The 21,745-nt window shown below is 40.0% G+C and overlaps 1 protein-coding gene across 3 annotated transcripts in view; it reads right to left on the bottom strand.

The window, feature by feature from the left end:
- Positions 1–481: 481 nt before the first annotated feature.
- The window catches only part of LOC137627859 (zinc finger protein 277-like), a 75,066-nt gene continuing 53,802 nt past the window's right edge, over positions 482–21,745 (bottom strand). For all 3 annotated transcript variants that reach the window (XM_068359282.1, XM_068359281.1, XM_068359284.1), the window contains exons 6-12: positions 18,201–18,325; positions 16,182–16,323; positions 13,226–13,427; positions 5,742–6,017; positions 2,966–3,160; positions 2,407–2,571; positions 482–862 (exon numbers count right to left, since the gene is read on the bottom strand). In XM_068359282.1, the coding sequence (XP_068215383.1) occupies positions 698–862; positions 2,407–2,571; positions 2,966–3,160; positions 5,742–6,017; positions 13,226–13,427; positions 16,182–16,323; positions 18,201–18,325 (1,270 nt within the window). In that variant the 3' untranslated portion in view covers positions 482–697. The remainder of the gene's footprint in view (positions 863–2,406; positions 2,572–2,965; positions 3,161–5,741; positions 6,018–13,225; positions 13,428–16,181; positions 16,324–18,200; positions 18,326–21,745) is intronic.

Raw genomic sequence — 21,745 nt, 5'->3', positions numbered from 1 at the left:
CTCAAACAGTAGAATGAGGTCACAGTGAATGGAACCTGATCTATAATAGCAAATCAGGTTTGCTTAAGAGACTACTGTATCTATGTAAACATACCAAGATTTATTTGATGGATTATTACATTCTTTTTTCAATTTATTCTCAATGTAATATATTCTTGTTTCTTTCTTGTTTTTCCAAATAATTTTGCTTTTAAATTCCTTAAACAATGAATTAACAAGAGCAATTGTTCTTCAGTTTCAAAAAAAAAAAATTGTGGGTGTTCTTATAATTTACCAAACTTTGATTTGCATGAAATGTAAAACTTTCAAACTATTTAGTATCTTTTCAGGAAGCATACTGTAATTGTTTACTAACTAAGAGTGGGCAAATTTCATTAAATGTTATCATATTGCACTTCAAATACTTGCTCATATTCTAAAATCAAATTAAATTAGATTCACATTGGAAGTGAAAGTTCAGGTCAAAATCAAATAGCATACATACATAATAAAGATAAATTAGAAAATTACTGTTGTATATTACATAATTAAAATATACTGTACAAGCAATATATCTCTTATATTGTAGCATCAAATGTGCCATGCAACACACACTAGCCATAAGTCTAAGAGCTTTCATTATCAACACCGTTATAAACATATACACAGTATATAAACTGAGTACCAAATACTGTAGTACATTCGTAATCGAAATCGTTTATGAGCAATAAATGGACGCAAACTTTATTTGTTTCTGTAGCATTTTTGTTGATGTGTTAGGGGACACTAATTCGAGGGCTTCCTCAACTGCACTGAACGTGATATCGGGTGGCTCAATGTCCCTTCGACACAGCTGCTTAATTTCGTTACAGAGTTGAATAACCTGAAAAAAAGATACAGAAACCAGTCAACTTCTCAAACTTGTTCATCAATTAGCTACACTGAACCTAGCATAAATGCCAAGTTTTAGAAAACCAATTACCAGTATTGATATAAATTTTCCTAATGCTTTTCTAATTAAAAAGAAAAAATAACCTCCCTAGTATTGATGATAACCATTTAGACCTGCTCTATAAGCCAAATATTTTGACTCCGTGGTCTGGTTAAAAGCCTAAGAACAATATACTGTTTTTTATATCTTTTTAGGTGTGATGCATTTTGGAGAAAACCTCATAACCGAAAAGCAGGAGTAGATTTCAGTTCAGTTTACTGAATTGGATGATGAATCAATATTAGGAGTGAGATATGTAGAATGTTAGGTTGTACTATATGCCCTCTGATACTTACCAGATGGCCTAATAAGTTAAGGGGCCTCTGCATGACTTATGATGTAAACATGTATTGAGGAAAACAAATACCAATTCAATGACATTTCTAATACTATGACCTAACTTACAATTCTTCAAGAGACTGTGATATGGCTGCTACCTTAAATGTTCTGTAATTTTTGGGAGGGTAATTTGCCCCTAACCATGGGTGAAGAATATGGACAAAAATTTTAATATCATAATCAGTTTTATCTATTTCCACTATCTTTCATCTAAAACAGGTTGTGGTGGACGATGTGGTAACGTCCCTGAATAGTTTCTTTGGCCGCTGCAATCTCACCATCCTTGTGAGCTAAGGAGGGAGGGTTTGTAGGAGCCTATAGGTCTATCTGCTGAGTCATTAGCAGCCATTGCCTGGCCCTACTTGGTCCTAGCTTAGGTGGAGAGGGGGCATGGGCGCTGATCATATATATATATGGTCAGTCTCTAGGACACTGTCCTGCTCGATATTTTTACAAAATATTGAAATGTTAAATTAATGCTGTTATTCATACTGTATGAATTTCTTTATTCTTAAGAATATTAACCAGACTACAGAGTGATTTAGACCAACAGGATTGACCTATTGTAATAAGTAAACATAGGAACAAGTCAAATTTCCCCCCAAAAAAAGAACAGATAAATAATAAGAACAAATCCAACGGGGGCCCAGGGGATGTTGCAAATAAGCTTGAGCACTGCCTACAGTGTGTCAGGTAAAGAACACTGTAATCAGATTTAATCACCAGTTCCAGTTGAGTGTAAGTTGGGGTTAGAAAGCTGTGATCACCCTTTATAAAACAGCAAAAATGTGATTAAATACTGACCATAATACTACTGACTATATAATTCAAGAAGCACAGGAAACAAGGCAACTAGAAAAGATGTAAATCCAAATTCACATAATTAAATATATGAGTTAATTAAATAAAAATAGACTGCTGACAATTCAATTTAAGATAACACCATTAAAAAATTTCATACTAAAGTACTACACTGTACTTCATTAATCCTGGCATTGTGTATTTTGTTCTTGATATAAGAAAGTCGATGCTAACATATTTTACTAAATGGAAAGCTTACATGATCTTCAAGTAACATGAATTGAAAATCTACTAACCTCAGCTGTTGTGAATCCATTTGATTCTTCAACTAAGGACTCCAATGAAAACTCATTTGAAAACGTTGCTGGCAGTAAATGTTTTTTAATGATGTCTAATCGGTCTTCTGCTTCTGGTAAACTGACAAAGCAGTATTCATGAAAGCGTCCAGGTCGAATCAAATCCTATAAAAGGGAGGATTTTATAAAGTGGGAAATTAACAATAATTATTAAATCAATTGCAAGGAGATAATCTTGTCAAGTAATCATCCTTTTCCATAAATATACACGAATATTAGCACTTTAATTAAAGTGAACTTTCTCCTGGATGCTAAGAATTGACACAGGATATTTCAAAATGAATAAATTATGTTTCCTCTGTGGATTCATTTACTCACATAGCACAATTGAGATGAGTCAAATATTACCTCAAATTGAATAAAAAGAATGAATTATCTTATCTCAGAATCTTCAAGATTTCTATACAAATTTGAAACTAATTGCATTGAATTATCCCTCTAAATAGTGTCAAATATCTCAAACTCATTGATGATTTAAAAAACAACAGACAGTGTTTACCTTATCTAAAAGATCTGGCCGATTTGTCTCCGCGAATATGAGGACTCCATCATTACGAACTATACCATCAAGTTGGACCTTCAGGTGGTTGATAATACGGCCTTCGACATCACTGCCACCATCTTCACCTTTCGACCTCCCTGCTAGGCCTTCAAAATTTTCAAAGTGCAGGATGCAAGGAGAAGACTCTTGAGCCTATAAAAGGAAAAGAAGATCCATTTCAGATACCAATACCAAGGTCAAACTAAATAAATCATATACTACACTAAAATCTCTAAATATTACTATGCCTATATAAAAAAGGATATACGTTTATCATTTGATAACCTGTTCAGTTACTAAGAATAATGAAACCAAATATGTAAGTTAAGTTAAGTCACATATACATCATTACTTCATTGGATACTATCAATCTACTCAAAATATTCTACACTAGACCTTTTTCCATTGAACCATGAATAAGGAGGTGAATTCAGTTTACATGAGCATATCTTAACCACTCTTAAGGGTAAATTTACATCATATAAAGGATTATGTGATTCAGAATCATTTTATTTCATATAAGAAGTTTATCTTTAAATAAGACTCCTATTTGAAAGGATTTCTATGGTAAGAAGAGTTTATATTTAAGTTTTATTTACTAAAACAATTCTATTCACTACTTAAAAATCTGAAACAAAATATCAAGGTCAAACAGTTCTTGCAACAGAATGATCATTCTGCACTAATTTAAGCACAAGTTCCTATGAAAATAAAACGCAACAACTAGTGATTAAAAATAGAATCAAATCAATAAAATATCCAGTTACTAAGTCCATGGGGCATCAGATGCTAATATTACCTAGCTTTACTTGCTGATATGCTTAATTAACTTCTTACTCAAGATATATTTAAAAGAAAATGGTGATTTTACTACAATTAAAATAACATGTGATGAGACAGTGGTCAACTTTGCAAGTGAATGGAACACACTACCAAGGGAAACATCATGCACATGATTATGTTATCTGAAACTTTGTTCACCTCAATAAGATTTATGGGAATCATATGATAGGCTGGGAGGAACGTAGAGAGTAGAGGTCCCCTTTTTGTTTTTGTTTCTTTGTTGATGTCGGCTACCCCCCAAAATTGGGGGAAGTGCCATGGTATATGTATGTATATGATATACTACGCCATCCACCTATCAAATACGATATAATTTAGGAGGCCTCAATTTAGCGAGTGTAGGGATATTAGGTTCCAGACTACCCAATCAGTCTCCTGCCTCATAGTCTAGTTGTCTTATAGAGCAACTAGGATTGCAGCATGCAAGGATTTATCAGCAGAAGGTTTTTAAGTAATTCAAGAATTCCAGGTACTTTGAATAGCTTTTTTTTTTCCTTCTTCACCCAAGGGGTTACTGTGCAGTCATTGTCCAGTAGCTACTTTCTTCTAGGTAAGGGTAAAAGAGACTTTAGCTATGGTTAACAGTTCTTCTAGGAGGACACTCCAAAATCAAACCATTGTTCTCTAGACTTGGGTAGTGTCATAGACTCTGTACCATGGTCTTCCAGTGTCTTGGGTTAGAGTTTTCTTACTTGAGGGTACACTCGGTCACACTATTCTATCTTACTTCTCTTCCTCTAGTTTAGTTAAAAGTTTTTATAGTTTATATAGATGTTTTTTTTTATGTTACTGTTCTTAAAATATCTTATTTTTTCTTGTTTCCTTCCTCACTGGGTAATTTTCCCTGTTGGAGTCCCTGGAGTCATATCTATTTCCTGCTTTCCCAACTAAGGTTGTAGCATAGCAAGTAATATTAATAATAACAATAATGCTAAGTGAACTTCCAGAAACCTTACTGAAAGGAAAACTATTAGGGGAGTTAGGTTAGTTGGCAATGGGGAGGATAGGACCATAGCTACTGCTTTTAAAAGAGGATTCAATGGATTTATGAACTTTAACAAAGGAAGTTTGCGATATAAAGAGCTTATGAAGCTCATCACTATCGAAAGCTGACTTATTATGTGAATTGTCTAAGGTTGGAGGTGTATCATTAGCATCATCATCCATCACAACAATGAACTAGCCTGGTCTTCCCTGGCTTTTCTCCTTAACTATCAGCAAGTTTTCTTTAGAACTTTGAAATGTTAACTCGATTGGCAGCAATTGAAACATACGTTCCTAAGAAAGGTACCATGGCTTGAACACATTTTTCACAACGGTTATTTAAATCACAGTATTGCCCCTGGCAAAATGTACAAAAGGAAATGTGGATAAAGAACTTCTAGAAATAATTTCCATGCACACTACATACAGTAATTGCTAACAAAACAAGGGAAGACATTTTAATGTGCAGTAATAAGCAAACAATTTGGAAAGGATCTAATCACAACTGACACAAAGAAGAAAATGAAGAGAAAAAGATACTGGCACATCAGTTTCCTTCATTTATTAAGGGCATTTGTTTACTGACTACGAGAAAATTAATTTTTCTATTTATTTTGTGGATAAAGGCCGAATGCATAAACGAACTAGGGAAGAAGAAGCAATGTGACCATCAGGTGAGTATAGAAATAAGAAATTTGATCATCAAAATTCTGTTTTTGGAATTACTAATGATTAAACATGATGTAGTGCAAATACATGCAGTACCTCAATCTAAGTACAAGCACCACAAGTTTATCATACCCCTACTTACAGTATTTTTTCACACTGTATAGAGGAATGTGTTATGAACTGAGAAAGTATAACCTATAGAATAAAGACATAAGACAGTATTAAAACACCATTTTACCTTGGCAAATATCTTGGCGAGGTTTTGTTCAGATTCTCCAAAGTACTTCCCTAAAACCGTGGATCTCTTTACGCGGATAACGTTCAAGTGGAATTCGGAGGCAAGTGCCATAATGAGAAAGGACTTTCCACAACCAGGAGGACCAAAGATTAAGTATTGGCTTGGTGTAGACAGTCCACAATGTTCAAACACATGACCATGATTCAAAGACAAGTTCAAAGACTCTCGTAAACGTGATTTCACAGCATCATATCCACATATTTCTGAAAAAGTGACCTACAGGAAGAAAAATTGTATATCAAGCTTAGACAAAAAACAAAAAGCATAGCAATAGGATTTAACATGGAATACATGTCACTTATAGCAATTTAATGAATGTCAATACAAAAGAAAACAAGTAGTACATATCATATAATATGAGTTTCGCTTGAAATTTTTTATCTAGTTATAAGAGCTAGATGGACATTAAAGCTATTTGTGTGATTGTATGGTTGCCAGATTAAAGGTACCATATATTACTCTAGTTCATATATTTTCTTTGTTAGCCACTTCCAAGGGAATTTTGAATGTATTATAATGAATGAAGGCTTAAAATTAGTTTCCACATTCTTGCAAATCTTAAATCATACCTTTTTCAATATTAAACTTACCCGATAATCATGTAGCTGTCAACTCCGTTGCCCGACAGAATTCTACGGGAGGGATACGCCAGCTATCACAATACTAGAAGGGGGTGTACTCACCAGCGCCACCTGTGGCCAGGTACTATAGTACTTCTTGTTGACACCTCCTCAATTTTTCCTCTGTCGTGCTTCCGGCAAGACGTTCTGGGATACGCTTATGATCTTGGAGTATTTTCACGGCTTTTGGTGAAGTATTTCTCTCAGATTTCGGCTGTCGCTTTACTGGAAAACTTCTATATTAGCTTAGATAGCTATTATTTAGTTCTGATTAATGGTTAACGATCTTTTTGCTTGATTTGGAATCCCCACTTGGCTAACTCTTTGATTCAAGATGTCTGACATTTCACAAGCCCCACCCCATAGACGATGTAGGTCTTGTAATAGGCGTATTCCGAAGGCCTCGGTAGATCCTCACACCGCTTGTTCTGACTGTAGGGAAAGACCCTGTCAGTTGGAAGATCGATGTGAGGAATGCGCCGGACTTTCGGAACTTGATTTTGTCCGATTTCTTAAGTATTCAACCAAGTTAGAGAGAGAGAGAGTTAGGAGGAGTTCTTCTCGCTCTTCACTTTTTTCCTCACCTCATGATCCCCTACCTTTTCCTCCCCCTGTAGTGGCTACCCCCGAACCTACTATTTGCCCTCAACCTGATATGTCTGTTGTTTTGAGTGCCATTCAGGCTTTAGGTGACAAAGTGGAGTCGGTGGTTAGTGATCATAAGTCTCTTATGGCCGAAGTCAAGGAACTTAAGGTCAAGAGTGCAGTGGGTGGTAATAGTGCCAGTGCTGTGACGAGTGCTAGTGTCAGTGCAGTGCCAAGTGCTAGTGTCAGTGTGGTGCGTGAGGGTACTTCTGTGCGTGCCAGTCGTCCTCCCAGTCCGGGACCTCTTGCAAGCTCCCAAGCCCAGGGGAGAAGCAATGTCGAAGGGCAAAAGGGTTCGGCAGGCCTTGATCGGCGCACAGAAGTATCCTCGGTGGTTGCGGGCGTGTCTTCCAGAGACCGTCACTCCCACCCGCAGACGATTGAGCCCGTCTTTTACTCGTCTGCTGTAGATTTGTCAGGGAGGAAACGTTGGACTCAGGTCTCAAGACCGCTCAAACGCAGAGTCCAGACCTCAAGAGCTCTACAACCTGGCTGCAGTCATTGGATCAGCTCTGACTCGCCGCAGTCATCTGTTGAATGCACACCTCCTAAGAGGAGTAAGGTGCTGCCGCAACAGATCTCTTCTGTTAAGGCTTTGCCTCAGCAGACCTTAGTGTCTGCCGACCCCAAGTTGACTCTACTGCAGTCCATGCAGTCACAACTTGCGGTCTTGATGCGTGACTGTCAGGCTGAGAAGGTTACACCTCCTCCTGCGATCGCTCCGCCTAACCGCAGTCCTGTCTGCCAGGCGAACGATGTTGAGGCTCCTCAGGATACCTTACCACGTACTGAGTTGCCAGTTTCCAGCGGTGTGCAGCTACCTCCGCCTTCCTTAAGGCAACCTCAGCAATGGGAACAGGAAGCTTATACCTTACTTCCTCCGCTTCCACTTGCGGTTCCACCAGTGAGGCAACACTCTCTTGAGGTACAACATCCTCTCCCATCCATGAGGCAGACTCCTCAGCTCTCGCTGCAGCGACCTCAACCCTCCTCAAGGCGAGAGCCTCAACACCTTAGCCTTGCGCCTCAGGAACCTCAACTCGCGAGACAATTACTGCGTTCTGCGCAGCCACTACCTCAACGCTCGCAGCTCACACCTCAGGAACCTGCTACTGCGCATCCACCAACCTTACAGCAAGCGCAACTCTTGAGTCAAGACACTCATGCCAGGAGTCAGCCTCCTCCACCCATGCGCCTACCTTCTGCTACTTCTTTTGACCAGCCTTTGCAGCCTGAGCCTCAGGTGTTGCCTCAACAGAGACTTGAGGATGAAACCACAAGCGTTTTTGCTCCCGCTCGTGCAGATTCTGCTGTTCAGCATACCTTACCTCTCACTTCGCTACACTCTGGTGATGAGGTTTCTGATGATGAGGCTGCACACCTGGATCCCTCATCAGACGTGGATGAATCCAAGTCTTCTCCGCCTCCTATTGACTTTCGTAAGGTCTTGGCTCTTTTCAGAGAGGTATACCCAGACCATTTTGTCTCTGCTAACCCCCGCTCTCCGCCATCTGAGTTTTCGCTGGGCATGCAGCCAGCCAAGTCAACTTATACTAAGCTCGTCTTTGCAAGGTCCTCTAAGAGAGCGTTAAGAATTTTAGGGGAGTGGCTGCAGTCTAAGCAGCAACTAGGAAAGACTTCCTTCATGTTTCCTCCGACTAAGCTCACTTCTAAAGCGGGCGTTTGGTATGCCACAGGAGAGGAACCAGGCTTGGGAGTTCCTGCCTCTGCCCAGGCTGACTTCTCAAGTTTGGTAGACTCTCCTCGTAGAACAGCAATGAGGCGCTCTAAGGTTTGCTGGACCTTCTCCGATCTAGATCACTTCCTAAAGGGTGTATTTAGAGCCTTTGAGATGTTCAATTTCCTAGACTGGTGCCTGGGGGCCCTTAGCAAGAAGACCTTCCCTGCGGACAAGGACTCAGCCATGCTCTTAATGTCCTGCATGGATAAGGCTATTAGGGATGGATCTGGCGAGCTTGCTTCGATGTTTGTGTCAGGAGTGCTTAAGAAAAGGGAGCAGCTTTGTTCCTTCCTTTCCTCCAGCATCTCACCTTGTCAAAGGTCTCAACTCCTTTTCGCTCCGCTCTCTAAGTTCCTGTTTCCTGAAGAGCTTGTTAAGGACTTGTCTGCGGCCCTGATACAAAAGGACACCCATGATCTTGTGGCCTCATCTGCTCGTAAGACTAAGGTTGCTACCTCAGTCCCCAGGACTTATCGCACCCCAGTGGCTGATACTCCTGCTACGAGGTTTATTCCGCCCTTTCGTGGTAGAGCCCCCAGCCGAGGAAGCTCCCGTCCAGACTCTTCCAGGAGCAAGTCTAGGAAAGGATCCAAGACTTCTAGAGGCAAAAACTGACTCTCCTCCTCTCCAGACAGCAGTAGGAGCCAGACTCAAGATCTTCTGGCAAGCCTGGGAAAAGAGAGGTGCAGACGCCCAGTCTGTCAGTTGGCTGAGGGAGGGTTACAGGATACCATTCTGCCACAAACCCCCTCTGACCACATCTCCCATCAACCTCTCTCCCAACTACAAAGAAAAGGACAAGAGGCTAGCGTTGCACCAGGAGGTGTCGCTCCTGTTACAGAAGAAGGCAGTGGTTATAGTCCGGGACCATCAATCCCCGGGCTTCTACAACCGTCTCTTTCTGGTGGCCAAGAAGACAGGAGGTTGGAGGCCGGTGCTGGACGTCAGCGCACTCAATGCTTTTGTCACCAAGCAGACGTTCACGATGGAGACGACGGAGTCGGTCCTAGCAGCGGTCAGGCAGGAGGACTGGATGGTCTCGTTGGACCTGAAAGATGCATACTTTCACGTTCCTATTCATCCAGACTCCCAACCTTTCCTGAGATTCGTTTTTGGAAAGGTTGTCTACCAATTCCAAGCCCTGTGTTTTGGCCTAAGCACAGCTCCTATGGTGTTTACGCATCTGATGAGGAATATAGCAAAATTCCTCCATTTATCGGACATCAGAGCCTCCCTTTATTTAGACGACTGGCTGTTGAGAGCCTCCACGAGTCGTCGCTGTCTGGAGAGTCTCAACTGGACTTTGGACTTGATCAAAGAACTGGGTCTGTTAGTCAATCTAGAAAAGTCCCAGCTCATTCCCTCCCAATCCATTGTGTACCTGGGAATGGAGATTCGGAGTCAGGATTTTCGGGCTTTTCCATCGGCCCCAAGGATAAGCCAAGCCCTAGATTGCATCCTGAGCATGCTGAAGAGGAGCAGTTGCTCGGTGAGACAGTGGATGAGTCTCACAGGGACCCTTTCATCGTTGGCCCTGTTCGTCGAGCTAGGGAGACTCCACCTCCGCCCTCTTCAATTCCATCTAGCAGCTCATTGGGACAAGGGTTTGACTCTCGAAGCAGTCTCTATCCCAGTCACCAAAGAGATGAAGACCACTCTCTTGTGGTGGAAGACCAATCTCCTTCTCAGGGAGGGCCTATCGTTGGCGATTCAGACCCCCAATCTTCATCTCTTCTCGGATGCATCGGACTCGGGCTGGGGCGCGACCTTGAACGGACGGGAGTGCTCGGGAACGTGGAACAAGGAACAGGAAACGCTCCACATCAACTGCAAGGAGCTACTAGCAGTTCATTTAGCCCTATTGAACTTCAAGTCCCTCCTGCTAGGCAAGGTGGTGGAGGTGAACTCCGACAACACCACAGCCTTGGCTTACATCTCCAAGCAAGGAGGGACCCATTCGAGGAGCCTATACGAGATAGCAAGGGACCTCCTCATTTGGTCAAGAAGTCTAAACCTCACCCTAGTTACGAGGTTCATTCAGGGCAACATGAACGTCTCAGCAGATCGCCTAAGCAGAAGGGATCAGGTCATCCCCACGGAATGGACCCTCCACAAGAGCGTGTGCAACAGACTTTGGACCTTGTGGGGTCAACCTACGATAGATCTGTTTGCCACCTCCATGACCAAGAGACTTCCTTTGTACTGTTCCCCAGTTCCAGACCCAGCAGCAGTTCATGTGGATGCTTTTCTGCTGAACTGGTCCCATCTCGACCTTTACGCATTCCCACCGTTCAAGATCATAAACAAAGTCCTTCAGAAGTTCATCTCGCACGAAGGGACACGGCTGACGCTGGTTGCTCCCCTTTGGCCAGCAAGAGAATGGTTCACAGAGGTACTACAATGGCTGGTCGACGTCCCCAGGACTCTCCCTCTAAGAGTGGACCTTCTACGTCAACCTCACGTAGACAGGTTGCACCCAAACCTCCACGCTCTTCGACTGACTGCCTTCAGACTGTCGAAAGATTCGCTAGAGCTAGAGGCTTTTCGAAGGAGGCAGCCAGTGCGATTGCCAGAGCAAGGAGGATATCCACTCGTAGAGTCTACCAATCCAATTGGGAAGTCTTCCGGAGCTGGTGTAGAGCCAATGCAGTTTCCTCTACCAATACCTCTGTGACCCAAATAGCTGACTTCCTATTACATCTTAGGAATGAGAGATCCCTTTCAACTCCTACGATTAAAGGGTACAGGAGTATGTTGGCTTCAGTTCTCCGCCACAGAGGTTTGGACCTTTCTTCCAACAAGGACCTTCAAGACATCCTTAAGTCTTTTGAGACTTCTAAAGAACGTCGTCTACCCACTCCAGGCTGGAATCTAGACGTAGTCTTAAGGTTCCTTATGTCACCTAGGTTCGAACCTCTCCAGTCAGCTTCCTTCAAGGACCTTACCCTCAAGACTCTTTTTCTCGTCTGCCTTGCAACAGCTAAAAGAGTCAGTGAGGTTCATGCCTTCAGCAAGAACATTGGGTTCACATCCGAATCTGCAACATGTTCTTTACAGCTCGGATTCTTAGCTAAGAATGAACTTCCTTCACGTCCTTGGCCTAGATCGTTTGAAATACCTAGCCTCTCCAACATGGTAGGTAACGAGCTAGAAAGAGTTCTTTGCCCTGTCAGAGCTCTGAAATTTTATCTTAATAGGTCAAAACCTATTCGAGGACAGTCAGAAGCCTTATGGTGTGCAATCAAGAAACCTTCGAGACCCATGTCCAAAAACGGGGTTTCGTATTATATAAGGCTTCTGATTAGAGAAGCCCATTCTCACTTAAAGGAGGAAGACCTTGCTTTGCTGAAGGTAAGGACCCACGAAGTGAGAGCCGTAGCTACTTCGATGGCCTTTAATAAAAACCGTTCTCTGCAGAGCATAATGGATGCAACCTATTGGAGGAGCAAGTCAGTGTTTGCATCATTTTATCTTAAAGATGTCCAGTCTCTTTACGAGAACTGCTACACCCTGGGACCATTCGTAGCAGCGAGTGCAGTAGTAGGTGAGGGCTCAGCCACTACATTCCCTTAATCCCATAACCTTTTTTAACCTTTCTCTTGAATGCTTTTATTGTTGTTTTTATGGTTGTTACGGTAGGCTAAGAAGCCTTCCGCATCCTTTTGATTTGGCGGGTGGTCAATTCATTCTTGAGAAGCGCCTGGGTTAGAGGTTGTGTAGAGGTCCTTTAGTAGGGGTTGCAGCCCTATATACTTTAGCACCTTAGAGTTGATTCAGCCTCCTAAGAGGAACGCTGCGCTCAGTAAGGAAGACGAACTTAAAAAAAGGCAGAGTAACGGTTCAAGTCGACTTCCTTACCAGGTACTTATTATTTCATTGTTATTTTGAGATAACTGATTATATGAAATACGGGATACTTGGCTATCCTTTAATCTTGTACACTGGTTTTCACCCACCCCCCTGGGTGTGAATCAGATACATGATTATCGGGTAAGTTTAATATTGAAAAATGTTATTTTTATTAGTAAAATAAATTTTTGAATATACTTACCCGATAATCATGATTTAATTGACCCTCCCTTCCTCCCCATAGAGAACCAGTGGACCGAGGAAAAATTGAGGAGGTGTCAACAAGAAGTACTATAGTACCTGGCCACAGGTGGCGCTGGTGAGTACACCCCCTTCTAGTATTGTGATAGCTGGCGTATCCCTCCCGTAGAATTCTGTCGGGCAACGGAGTTGACAGCTACATGATTATCGGGTAAGTATATTCAAAAATTTATTTTACTAATAAAAATAACATATTTCTTGGCCTACACATAGTCTAGAATGTTATAACTTATACACACACTTGTGCATCCTTTGATTGTTCCTAAAAGAATAATAGAATGAAATACTGGACTGGACTCTAAACGAACCTTGTGATCAACGCTTGCAGTATCTTTCAAAGCAACAGGTTTTACTGTTCCCACTGCATACTCCAAATCGGGCATTGTCAGTCTCTTCCCTTCAGAATGCATAACAGCTTCCATCATTATATTGTGCAAATCACCTCCAGCATACCCTGGAGTGTTAGATGCAGTGGTTTCTAAATCAATTTTGCTGATGTCATGAGGCACTCTGGAAATATATCAGATATAAGTTAAAATACTATAGAAAATACAATAAAAGAATATTGCTTTGAATAATAGTTAGGTTACATAGGTATGAACATTAAGTAAAAATCAGATGAATCTGTGATAAAATCATGAATCTTAAAAGCACCGTTAATTTGTATTTTTCCCGACTACAAACTTGATTCCTTCAATAGGAGTATGGTTTTAGTGAAGTCGGAAAACTCAGCTGATAAAATAATAACGAGGTGTTGGTAGTTACTGGGAGGTGACAGGGCTTGCTTACGGAGTAGCCACTTTGACCTTCACCTGGGTTTGTGGGCTAGATAAATTGGAAAGTATAAATTAAAGAACTCATACTTGTATAGTTAGGAAAAATACAATTTTTAAAATTTGTGATTTAATCTTTCACAAATACAAACCTTTGTCCTTTAATAAGAAACTTAGCTTTAGGGAGAAGTCTCTATCACCATACTAGCTATCTAAAATCATGGGATTTCAAAACACTTAGACCACTTGGGAGCAGTGATGAATCCAATCCACTTTCTATGGCAATATTTTTCGGCCATAGGCTAGGTGCTGCCTGACGACAGTCTGTTATGGACGAACTTGTATCAGTGTCTGTAATGTAAGGCAATAGTAAATTGTTGGGATTACAATACTATCCATACTTCCCTTTGTTAGAAGGATGGGGAAATGAACATTTCTATTTTACTCACTATAGAAAAGATGCTCATTAGTGAACCTTACTTGCAACATCTGTTCAAGCAATATAGCCGTGCTAATGCTACACCCTAAAGAAGTGGAAGGAAAAGAGGAAAGGCCAGACATTCTCACTCTCATCCTCAAATGATAGTGTAACTGCTCACTTATATGCTTTGCTTCTTGTCCTGTGAGGGAGCTAGGTTCATTATATTACCAGCTGAGCAGCTACCAAAGGTCCAATGATAAAGGTGTTCAGTAACTTATGCGTCTAGTCCTGTAAGTAGTGGACCATATAGATGGTCTGACATCTCCAGACACATGCTTTTAATACTTGACTGGCAAGTTCTTCCAAAAGGCTAGGGTTACTCCCATTCCCCGGACTTTGCCATCATATGCCTGTACCGGTTCCTCTGGCTCATCTTGTTCTTTAGATAGCACTCTGTTGATGACCTGCCAAAGCCAGTAAGGGATGGTGTTTTCAGAGATCTTCTTTTGCCTTCAAGAACTAATGAAAAGTTCTGTAACCTTGGTCTAGCAGGTTGGGTCCTTTTCAAGGTAGTTTCTTAGTGTCCTACAGGGCAAAGAAGCAAATCCTCTGGATTGTTGGTCATTTTTCTGAGGGAGAATTTAGTAAAAAAAATTCAAAATTTGAATAATAAATAACAAGGGTTCAAATTTTTTCTACAAACTTTGGTACAAAAGAGAGAGAGACCTACCTCCATGGTCAGAATAGGTAACCATATAAGACAAACCATGTAGTTCCCATTAACTTTTATCGAAGCAAAAGTAAGCAACACCCTCTTGAGCATCATATCCTTGTCTGATACGTGTTTTAATGTTTCAGAGTGTGCCCTTTTTAGGGACCTGAGAATATGGCTACATTCCAAGCAGGAGGTTTAATATTCCAAGGAGGGTAGGACTGTTCAAAACTCCTCATTAGTATTGACATTTACCACTAAGAGGAAAGGTCTACTCCCTTCAGTCTAAATACTTGGCTCAAAGCTGAGTCATAATCTTTTATCATAGTGAAAGAATGGGAATATTTTAAGATTTTTAGGGTAAATGTTGATATTTAACCAGCTTCGAGAAGGAAGCCATATGAATGTTAGATAAGTATAGAAATAATTAATTTGATTATTAAAAATCACTTTCTTTAGGGTAATATTCAGGTCATTCAAGTATCATAAAAGTTAGGCTTATGCCTCTTCTATTTTCAGTATACTGTATCTGTAATTGATACCATTTTTTAAGATCTTCATACGTTAGATTTTGTGGTACAGTATATTGTTGATTTTTTTTATTGCCTGCATAATCTTACAGTATTTTAAACATCTAAGACTAACTTACAATAAGGTACAGCTTTGTATTCTAAATGACATCTTATGATGATATAATTCCTTTTGTATATTATTCCAATTGTCATAGTTTGAAATTTCATGGACAGCTAACATATGGAGCTCAGTATTAAAACAGGACTATCTAATAATCATTAGCCTTTCCAAAAGTTTATGGGCATCAAATATGTTTGGTAAATGCCTGTCCTGTTCTTATGTATCCGTCCAAAGTTTACATAACTTGTAAGAATTAAATTAGTCATACCAACCAAAATTATTCCTCTATGAAACTTCACGTGGTACCTGCATTACATATGTAAAAAATATCTTTAAAAGGTGACATTGCCACACATTCAGTAAAACAGATGAAAATGCTGAAATTAGGTAAATACATGAATCCAAGATATATTATACAAATAAAAATAGTAGTAACTCCAGCTACCTTATCAAACACAAAGACATAGGAAAAATTAGTCTTTAATGCGTCTTTCTTTTCATTATATATCTATTTACCAAACCTCTACACTCAAGCAGTGAAAAGTGGCTTGCTTTTACCCTATACTATATATTTACTGTACTGTACTTTTAAAGGTATACAGTACAAAATTCTTTTTAATGCTTGTTTAAGAAAAACTTTTCTCTTCTCCAAACTTTATTATTTCAGATTCTATCCTAAAGTCCTCATCAACTTCTATTACTGGACAAATCAATAAAAGGATTACCTATCCAACATTTTCTGAAGAATATCCTCTCTGTCACTTTCTTCAGGTACTGACAGGTATATGTCAAACGAAAGCCTGCCTGGTCTTCTCAAAGCAGCATCCAAAGTTTGAGGTTTAGTTGCAGTCGCAATAACAAGTATCCCTGTAATGGAAAGCTGTTGTTATTACAGTTTTAATTGCCATCTCTAGCAAGTATAGCCACACAGAAGAGTTATGGCTTTAAATACTCCTGCGGATGGCATGACAAGTCTGTTTCACTTCATATATACTTAACATAGAGAATAAAAATAAGAAAAATATAGGAAGGACTTTTAATGAAAAGAAAAAAACAAGCAAACCTATTATTATTATTATTACTAGCCAAGCTACAACCCTAGATGGAAAAGAAAGATGCTAAAAGCCAAAGTGCTCCAATAGGAAAAAATAGCCCAGTGAGGAAAGGAAATAAGGAAATAAATAAATGATGAGAACAAATTAACAATAAATCATTCTAAAAACAGTAACAATGTCAAAACAGATATATCCTCTATAAACTATTAACGTCAAAAACAAATATGTCCTATATAAACTATAAAAAGACTCATGTCAGCCTGGTCAACATAAAAACATTTGCTCCAACTTTGAACTTTTGAAGTTCTACTGATTCAACTACCCGACTAGGAAGATCATTCCACAACTTGGTAACAGCTAGACTTAATGCAGTGTTTATCACATTAAGCAAGACAGAGTATAGCGTAAATCAATGTAGGAGAGAAAAATATCAAGGTAGAATGAATTTTAAAAAATACTAAAGAAAGAAAAACATAAGATTTTATACATACAGTTCTTATAATGTACTGTATACTATAGGCCTATCCAATAGGAAGAAACGGGCAATACTGTAAACAAAAAAATAAAGGAAAGGAGTAAGAATATAAAATTACTGTATAATGTTTATCAAAATAATCAAACCTATAACTTCATACACTCATCTACACAAGGAAGATCAGAGAAATCATATAATCTATAATGAATTTGTGAAACTTGGACATAGGACCCCAAACTGTTGTGGGGAATAGCTTTTATAATAAAATAAACTTACACCTGCAAATAAAAACCTGAAGTACATGTGTTGTAATATAAAATATACTGTACTGTACTGTATATCATTTATATATTTCCATAAATAATTTAAGATCTATGATTGCTCAACATCAACTTGGTAGGTAAGAGAGTATTAGCATGTCATATTATTAATTCCACAATGAACCACTATTCTCTCTCTGTAATTTCCCTTAAAGCTAAAAATTACTTCCTTGGCCGTTATGATAATTGAACAGCAGTCGTTCTGATTATGTGTAAATGCTATGCCACTGCAAAGTGTATACTCTTGCTCCATAACCAACCTACACTTGAACTTGAAGCATATTTATCTGACAGATTTAATGTACCGTGTACTCCTCAGAACAGTTATCTAAAACATCGTGCTTTCCCTGTGCAAAAAATGCTAACAAATTCAGCAGGAAAGACAAATTAAATCACAATAAACACTCATCAAAATCTAGGAGGATATGTCTTAATATCACTGGAGCAACGCAAAAACTGAGAGATGCTACCAATGGCGTTCCTTATCAATAACTGCTAAATGATATCATTACTTTACTAGGGGCATGTATCTTTTCAATTTAAAGAAAATAGGAAAATTTATAATAAATTTTTGGAGTACACGTCAATCAACTAAGCTGGAGAAAAAGCAATATCAACATCATGGAGGTTCATATAAATAAAATACATAAATAACTGAAGCTATAAACTTGTCACAAATATTAACTCTAATAATCAGAATATTCAATTAGCATGAAAAATTAACCACCTTGGTTGAAATATTTCCAGGATTGAGTTTCTGGCTGGTTCAAATACTTTATCCTATTGAAAAAAATATATAGCACAAGTTTGCAAGAGTATAGAAAAAATATGACAGAAAGTGGCAGGAATCTCTGATATTTTCATGTTTATCTTGAAGATAAGAATAAGACTAACCATCAGCAGATGTATTAAGTCCATCCATAAGATGAAGCAATGTTGTAACGATGCCACTATTATCACCTCTATCTCGGCTAGTACACAGTATGTCCAGGTCATCAATGAACACAATACAAGGGGCTCTATGGAGAAAAAAAAAATAAAAACATTAGAATGGTAGGAGTTGAATTAATATAAAAACACAAATTTCAGTCATTTGTTTGCTTCCCAACTAAACAAACCTAAGTCCTTTAAATAAGGGTGTAAACACCAGCATCGCTGACTTGGCTGGGTAAACAAAAAAGGGATTTTGACGTAGGAAAAATCTATTTCTGGGCGGGAGACCCGTCCCGCCCAGTGAAATGCTCCTTTAGCACCATTTCTAAGGTATATAACTGCTATATATTACCAGAGAAAAAATTGCATGGGAATGCCAGGTTGAACCCAGCTCGCTCACCTGTATAAGGTGTCGATATAATACTGGGGCGTGATAATTCACAACCAGAGGCCTCGCACCATTTAGATATCTCCTGTCAAAATCCCCGAACAGCGAGGTGCCGTTCAACATCGTACTACTACTAGCAATCCCACGCCAGTGACGTCACTCCTTTATTAGCACGCAGTTTGATAACCGTATTTTGTCTTGTGTGTGAATTTCGCTGGTTTTTCTCTGGATTTACCTCAAGATGTCCGACTCCACTGTCACTACATCTAAAAATATCCTAAGAGGGAGGAAGATTCCCAATTCCGATCCCAGAGCTAAGGTTTGCAGGGTGGCGAGGTGGGAAGTAATCTTTTAAGGATTTAGGTTTCTGATTTGTTCCAACACCAATACAAATCCTCATCCTTTAAATAGGAGACTCACAGTTAGGAGGGGGAAAACCCTACCTGAGCTGACCATAAGAAAATTTTGTGATTAGCCGATTCTCCCAGCATCTATTCTCGATGGGGAGGTGTACATATATATTCTCGGAGGAGAGGCGTATGCATCTATCACGTCCCAGGGCTGCTGAAACTCGTCCTTGACGAACGCCACTGGGTTCGGGGCTGGTGAACAATAGACTGGGCGTTTGTTGTTTAGGCTGGTTGTGAACAGGTCTATGGTCTGGGAACCCCACAAAGTCATGAATGTCTTTGCCACTTGAGGATGAAGGAACAACTATGACTCAACCATTTGGACTCTTCAGTTCAGTTTGTCCATTATGAGGTTCCATTTCCCCACAATGAACCTTGCTGTTAGGCCTACCATATTGTCTGTTGCCCATGCATGTGCCTTCCCTGCAGGCTGCACAGTGGAGAGGATGCCATCCACCCGTTTGTTGCCTCTCATTTGCATGACTGATTGTCCTCGAAGATGCAGTGAAGGCCTTTAGGGCTTGACGGGCCTCTATCAATGCCAGATCATTGATGTGCAGCTTTTGCTTTTAAAGTGACCATAACCCATGCTCGATGTTCATTTTAAGATGTACACCCAAACCATCATTGGAGACAACAGTCATTTATTGATTGATTGATTTGAGGTTTTCTGGCATCCTGACATCTAAGGTCATCGACGCCAATATCATTTATTGTAAATAAAAAAATATTCAATTAAAACCATAAAAGCAAAGATGTCATTTTAAAAGTTAAATATCTTTCAGAAGACCTGCTTCTGAAATAAAGCTAAAACTACCACAAGCATGGTAGGACACACCATGTCCAAGAATCTTGGCAAGGATGAACCTGCCATCCTCACCTCAAGCCTCAAACCGATATTGATTTCTTTCACTATTATATGTGGAGCATTCGGTCAACAAATGCCTCACTGTCAACAGTACCAAACAGTCGTCACAATATGGTTGATGTTGACCAGCCAGCAAAAACTCATCTGTCATCTGAGTGTGACCAATGCGGAGACGACAAAGAGTAGTCTCCCACTTTTGGGGCATACTGTTATACCTCGAAGGGGAACTGGAGTGCTTTTAGCCCTATACTGTACTCCTAATGGCTGTGCCTGTTCTCGTTCTTGTAAGAACTGAATACAGGTAGCAGGTACTAGTGAGTGTGTTCGTCTCATGAGAACTAAGCACTGGAAGCTAGTTCGCATGCTCATTCTAGTGAAAACTGAGTACTGGGAGGTAGTGCGTATGCTCGTTCTCGTGAAAACTGAGCACTGGGAGGCAGTGTGTATGCTCATTCTCGTAAGAATTAAGAACAAAGCAACGGGCACACATTAGCAGGTACGTCAGCCCCTGTCACGAGTGCTGATTGGACAAATCAAGGAGGGTTAATTTCCATTACATATTCTCTTACTTTGCGAACAATGCATAGTCGTACTACTAGACTCACTTCCCCGAGGAGCGCATTCTTAGTACCGTCTGTTTCCTATCCTATGTTAGTGAGGAAACTTATTTTCCCAATTGTGTGAGCAGGATGTGGAATCCCAATGCTTGTACGATTTTTAGGATCAGATCGAGAAGTCACCTGTTGCAATCACTAAAGTGCTACCTAAATAGTACTTCAGGGCATACTCAGTCGAGAATCAGTCTCTTGAATTTGGGAGTAGTTATTAGCCCATAGAGAGATTTTAATCAAAATTATCAGTAAATGACAAAGGCGAATTTTCCTCTCTTGACCATCAGTGCTCATGCTTAGTCTCACTTAGTTGATCACTTGGACAGGAGTGGGGTTGACTACAGTGCAGCACTGCCCCTTCCACGAAACCATGCAGAGGTACTAGGCAAAGTCTCACAAGAGCATGCCAGATTGGCTGTGCTGCGCTTCGGTGACATCCTCTTCCTCCTCTTCAGGGCAAAACACGTTGAAAAGGAACAGGTGAGCTAGTTACCTGATGACTTAAAAGTAACTACAGCATCATCTGAAGAAAGGGTGTAAGTTCCTGCTTGCATGATTACAGATTATGGCTACCAATTAAATGTTTTCCAACTGCCACTGATGATCGCATCCTTTTAGATCGCCGGCTTCCACATCATAGCTGGCAATCGCATGCTTGTAAAGAATAACTGCAAGAAGACTTGGTTTGTCAGGAGAGAACACCCTCAGAACATTCCTGTGAAGACAAAATATTATTCATGAAGGGAACATTTCATTGACCATGAATGCAGTTGCCGAGCAAACAGAAACCAATGTTCTATGACCTAAAAGTTACAGAAGAATACACGAACCACATACCAAAATGTATTCTTGGAGATAAGAACGTTGCTGATACGTACCCTCTCATTTTGTGTACCAGGCGAGAATGTACCACGGTCATTCTCCCGAGAAAATACGTCCTGGGTATGAACTGCCATTCTCATGTGTAAGAAGGGTAAGTTCATTCAGCAATGCCCTCATCACTGAGCTGGGCAAGAGATAAAGACTAAACTCTAATTATTGGTCACGCCATGACTACTCCAGCTATGACATCTTCATAACACCAGGAAAATTGGAATGTAGCACATGAACCCTTAGCGCCTGGAAATCACGGGTGTTGATTATTGTACCCAAAGAAAATCATATGGATTATTGTATGCAAGGACAATCATACGTGTGGATCATTATTTGCTTGGAGCATTGTGCTTGTG

The sequence above is a fragment of the Palaemon carinicauda genome, chromosome 35 (assembly GCF_036898095.1).
Source record: "Palaemon carinicauda isolate YSFRI2023 chromosome 35, ASM3689809v2, whole genome shotgun sequence".
NCBI lineage: Eukaryota > Metazoa > Arthropoda > Malacostraca > Decapoda > Palaemonidae > Palaemon > Palaemon carinicauda.
The sequence above is the reverse complement of the archived record's forward strand: the minus strand, read 5'-3'. Positions and strand labels throughout refer to the sequence as shown.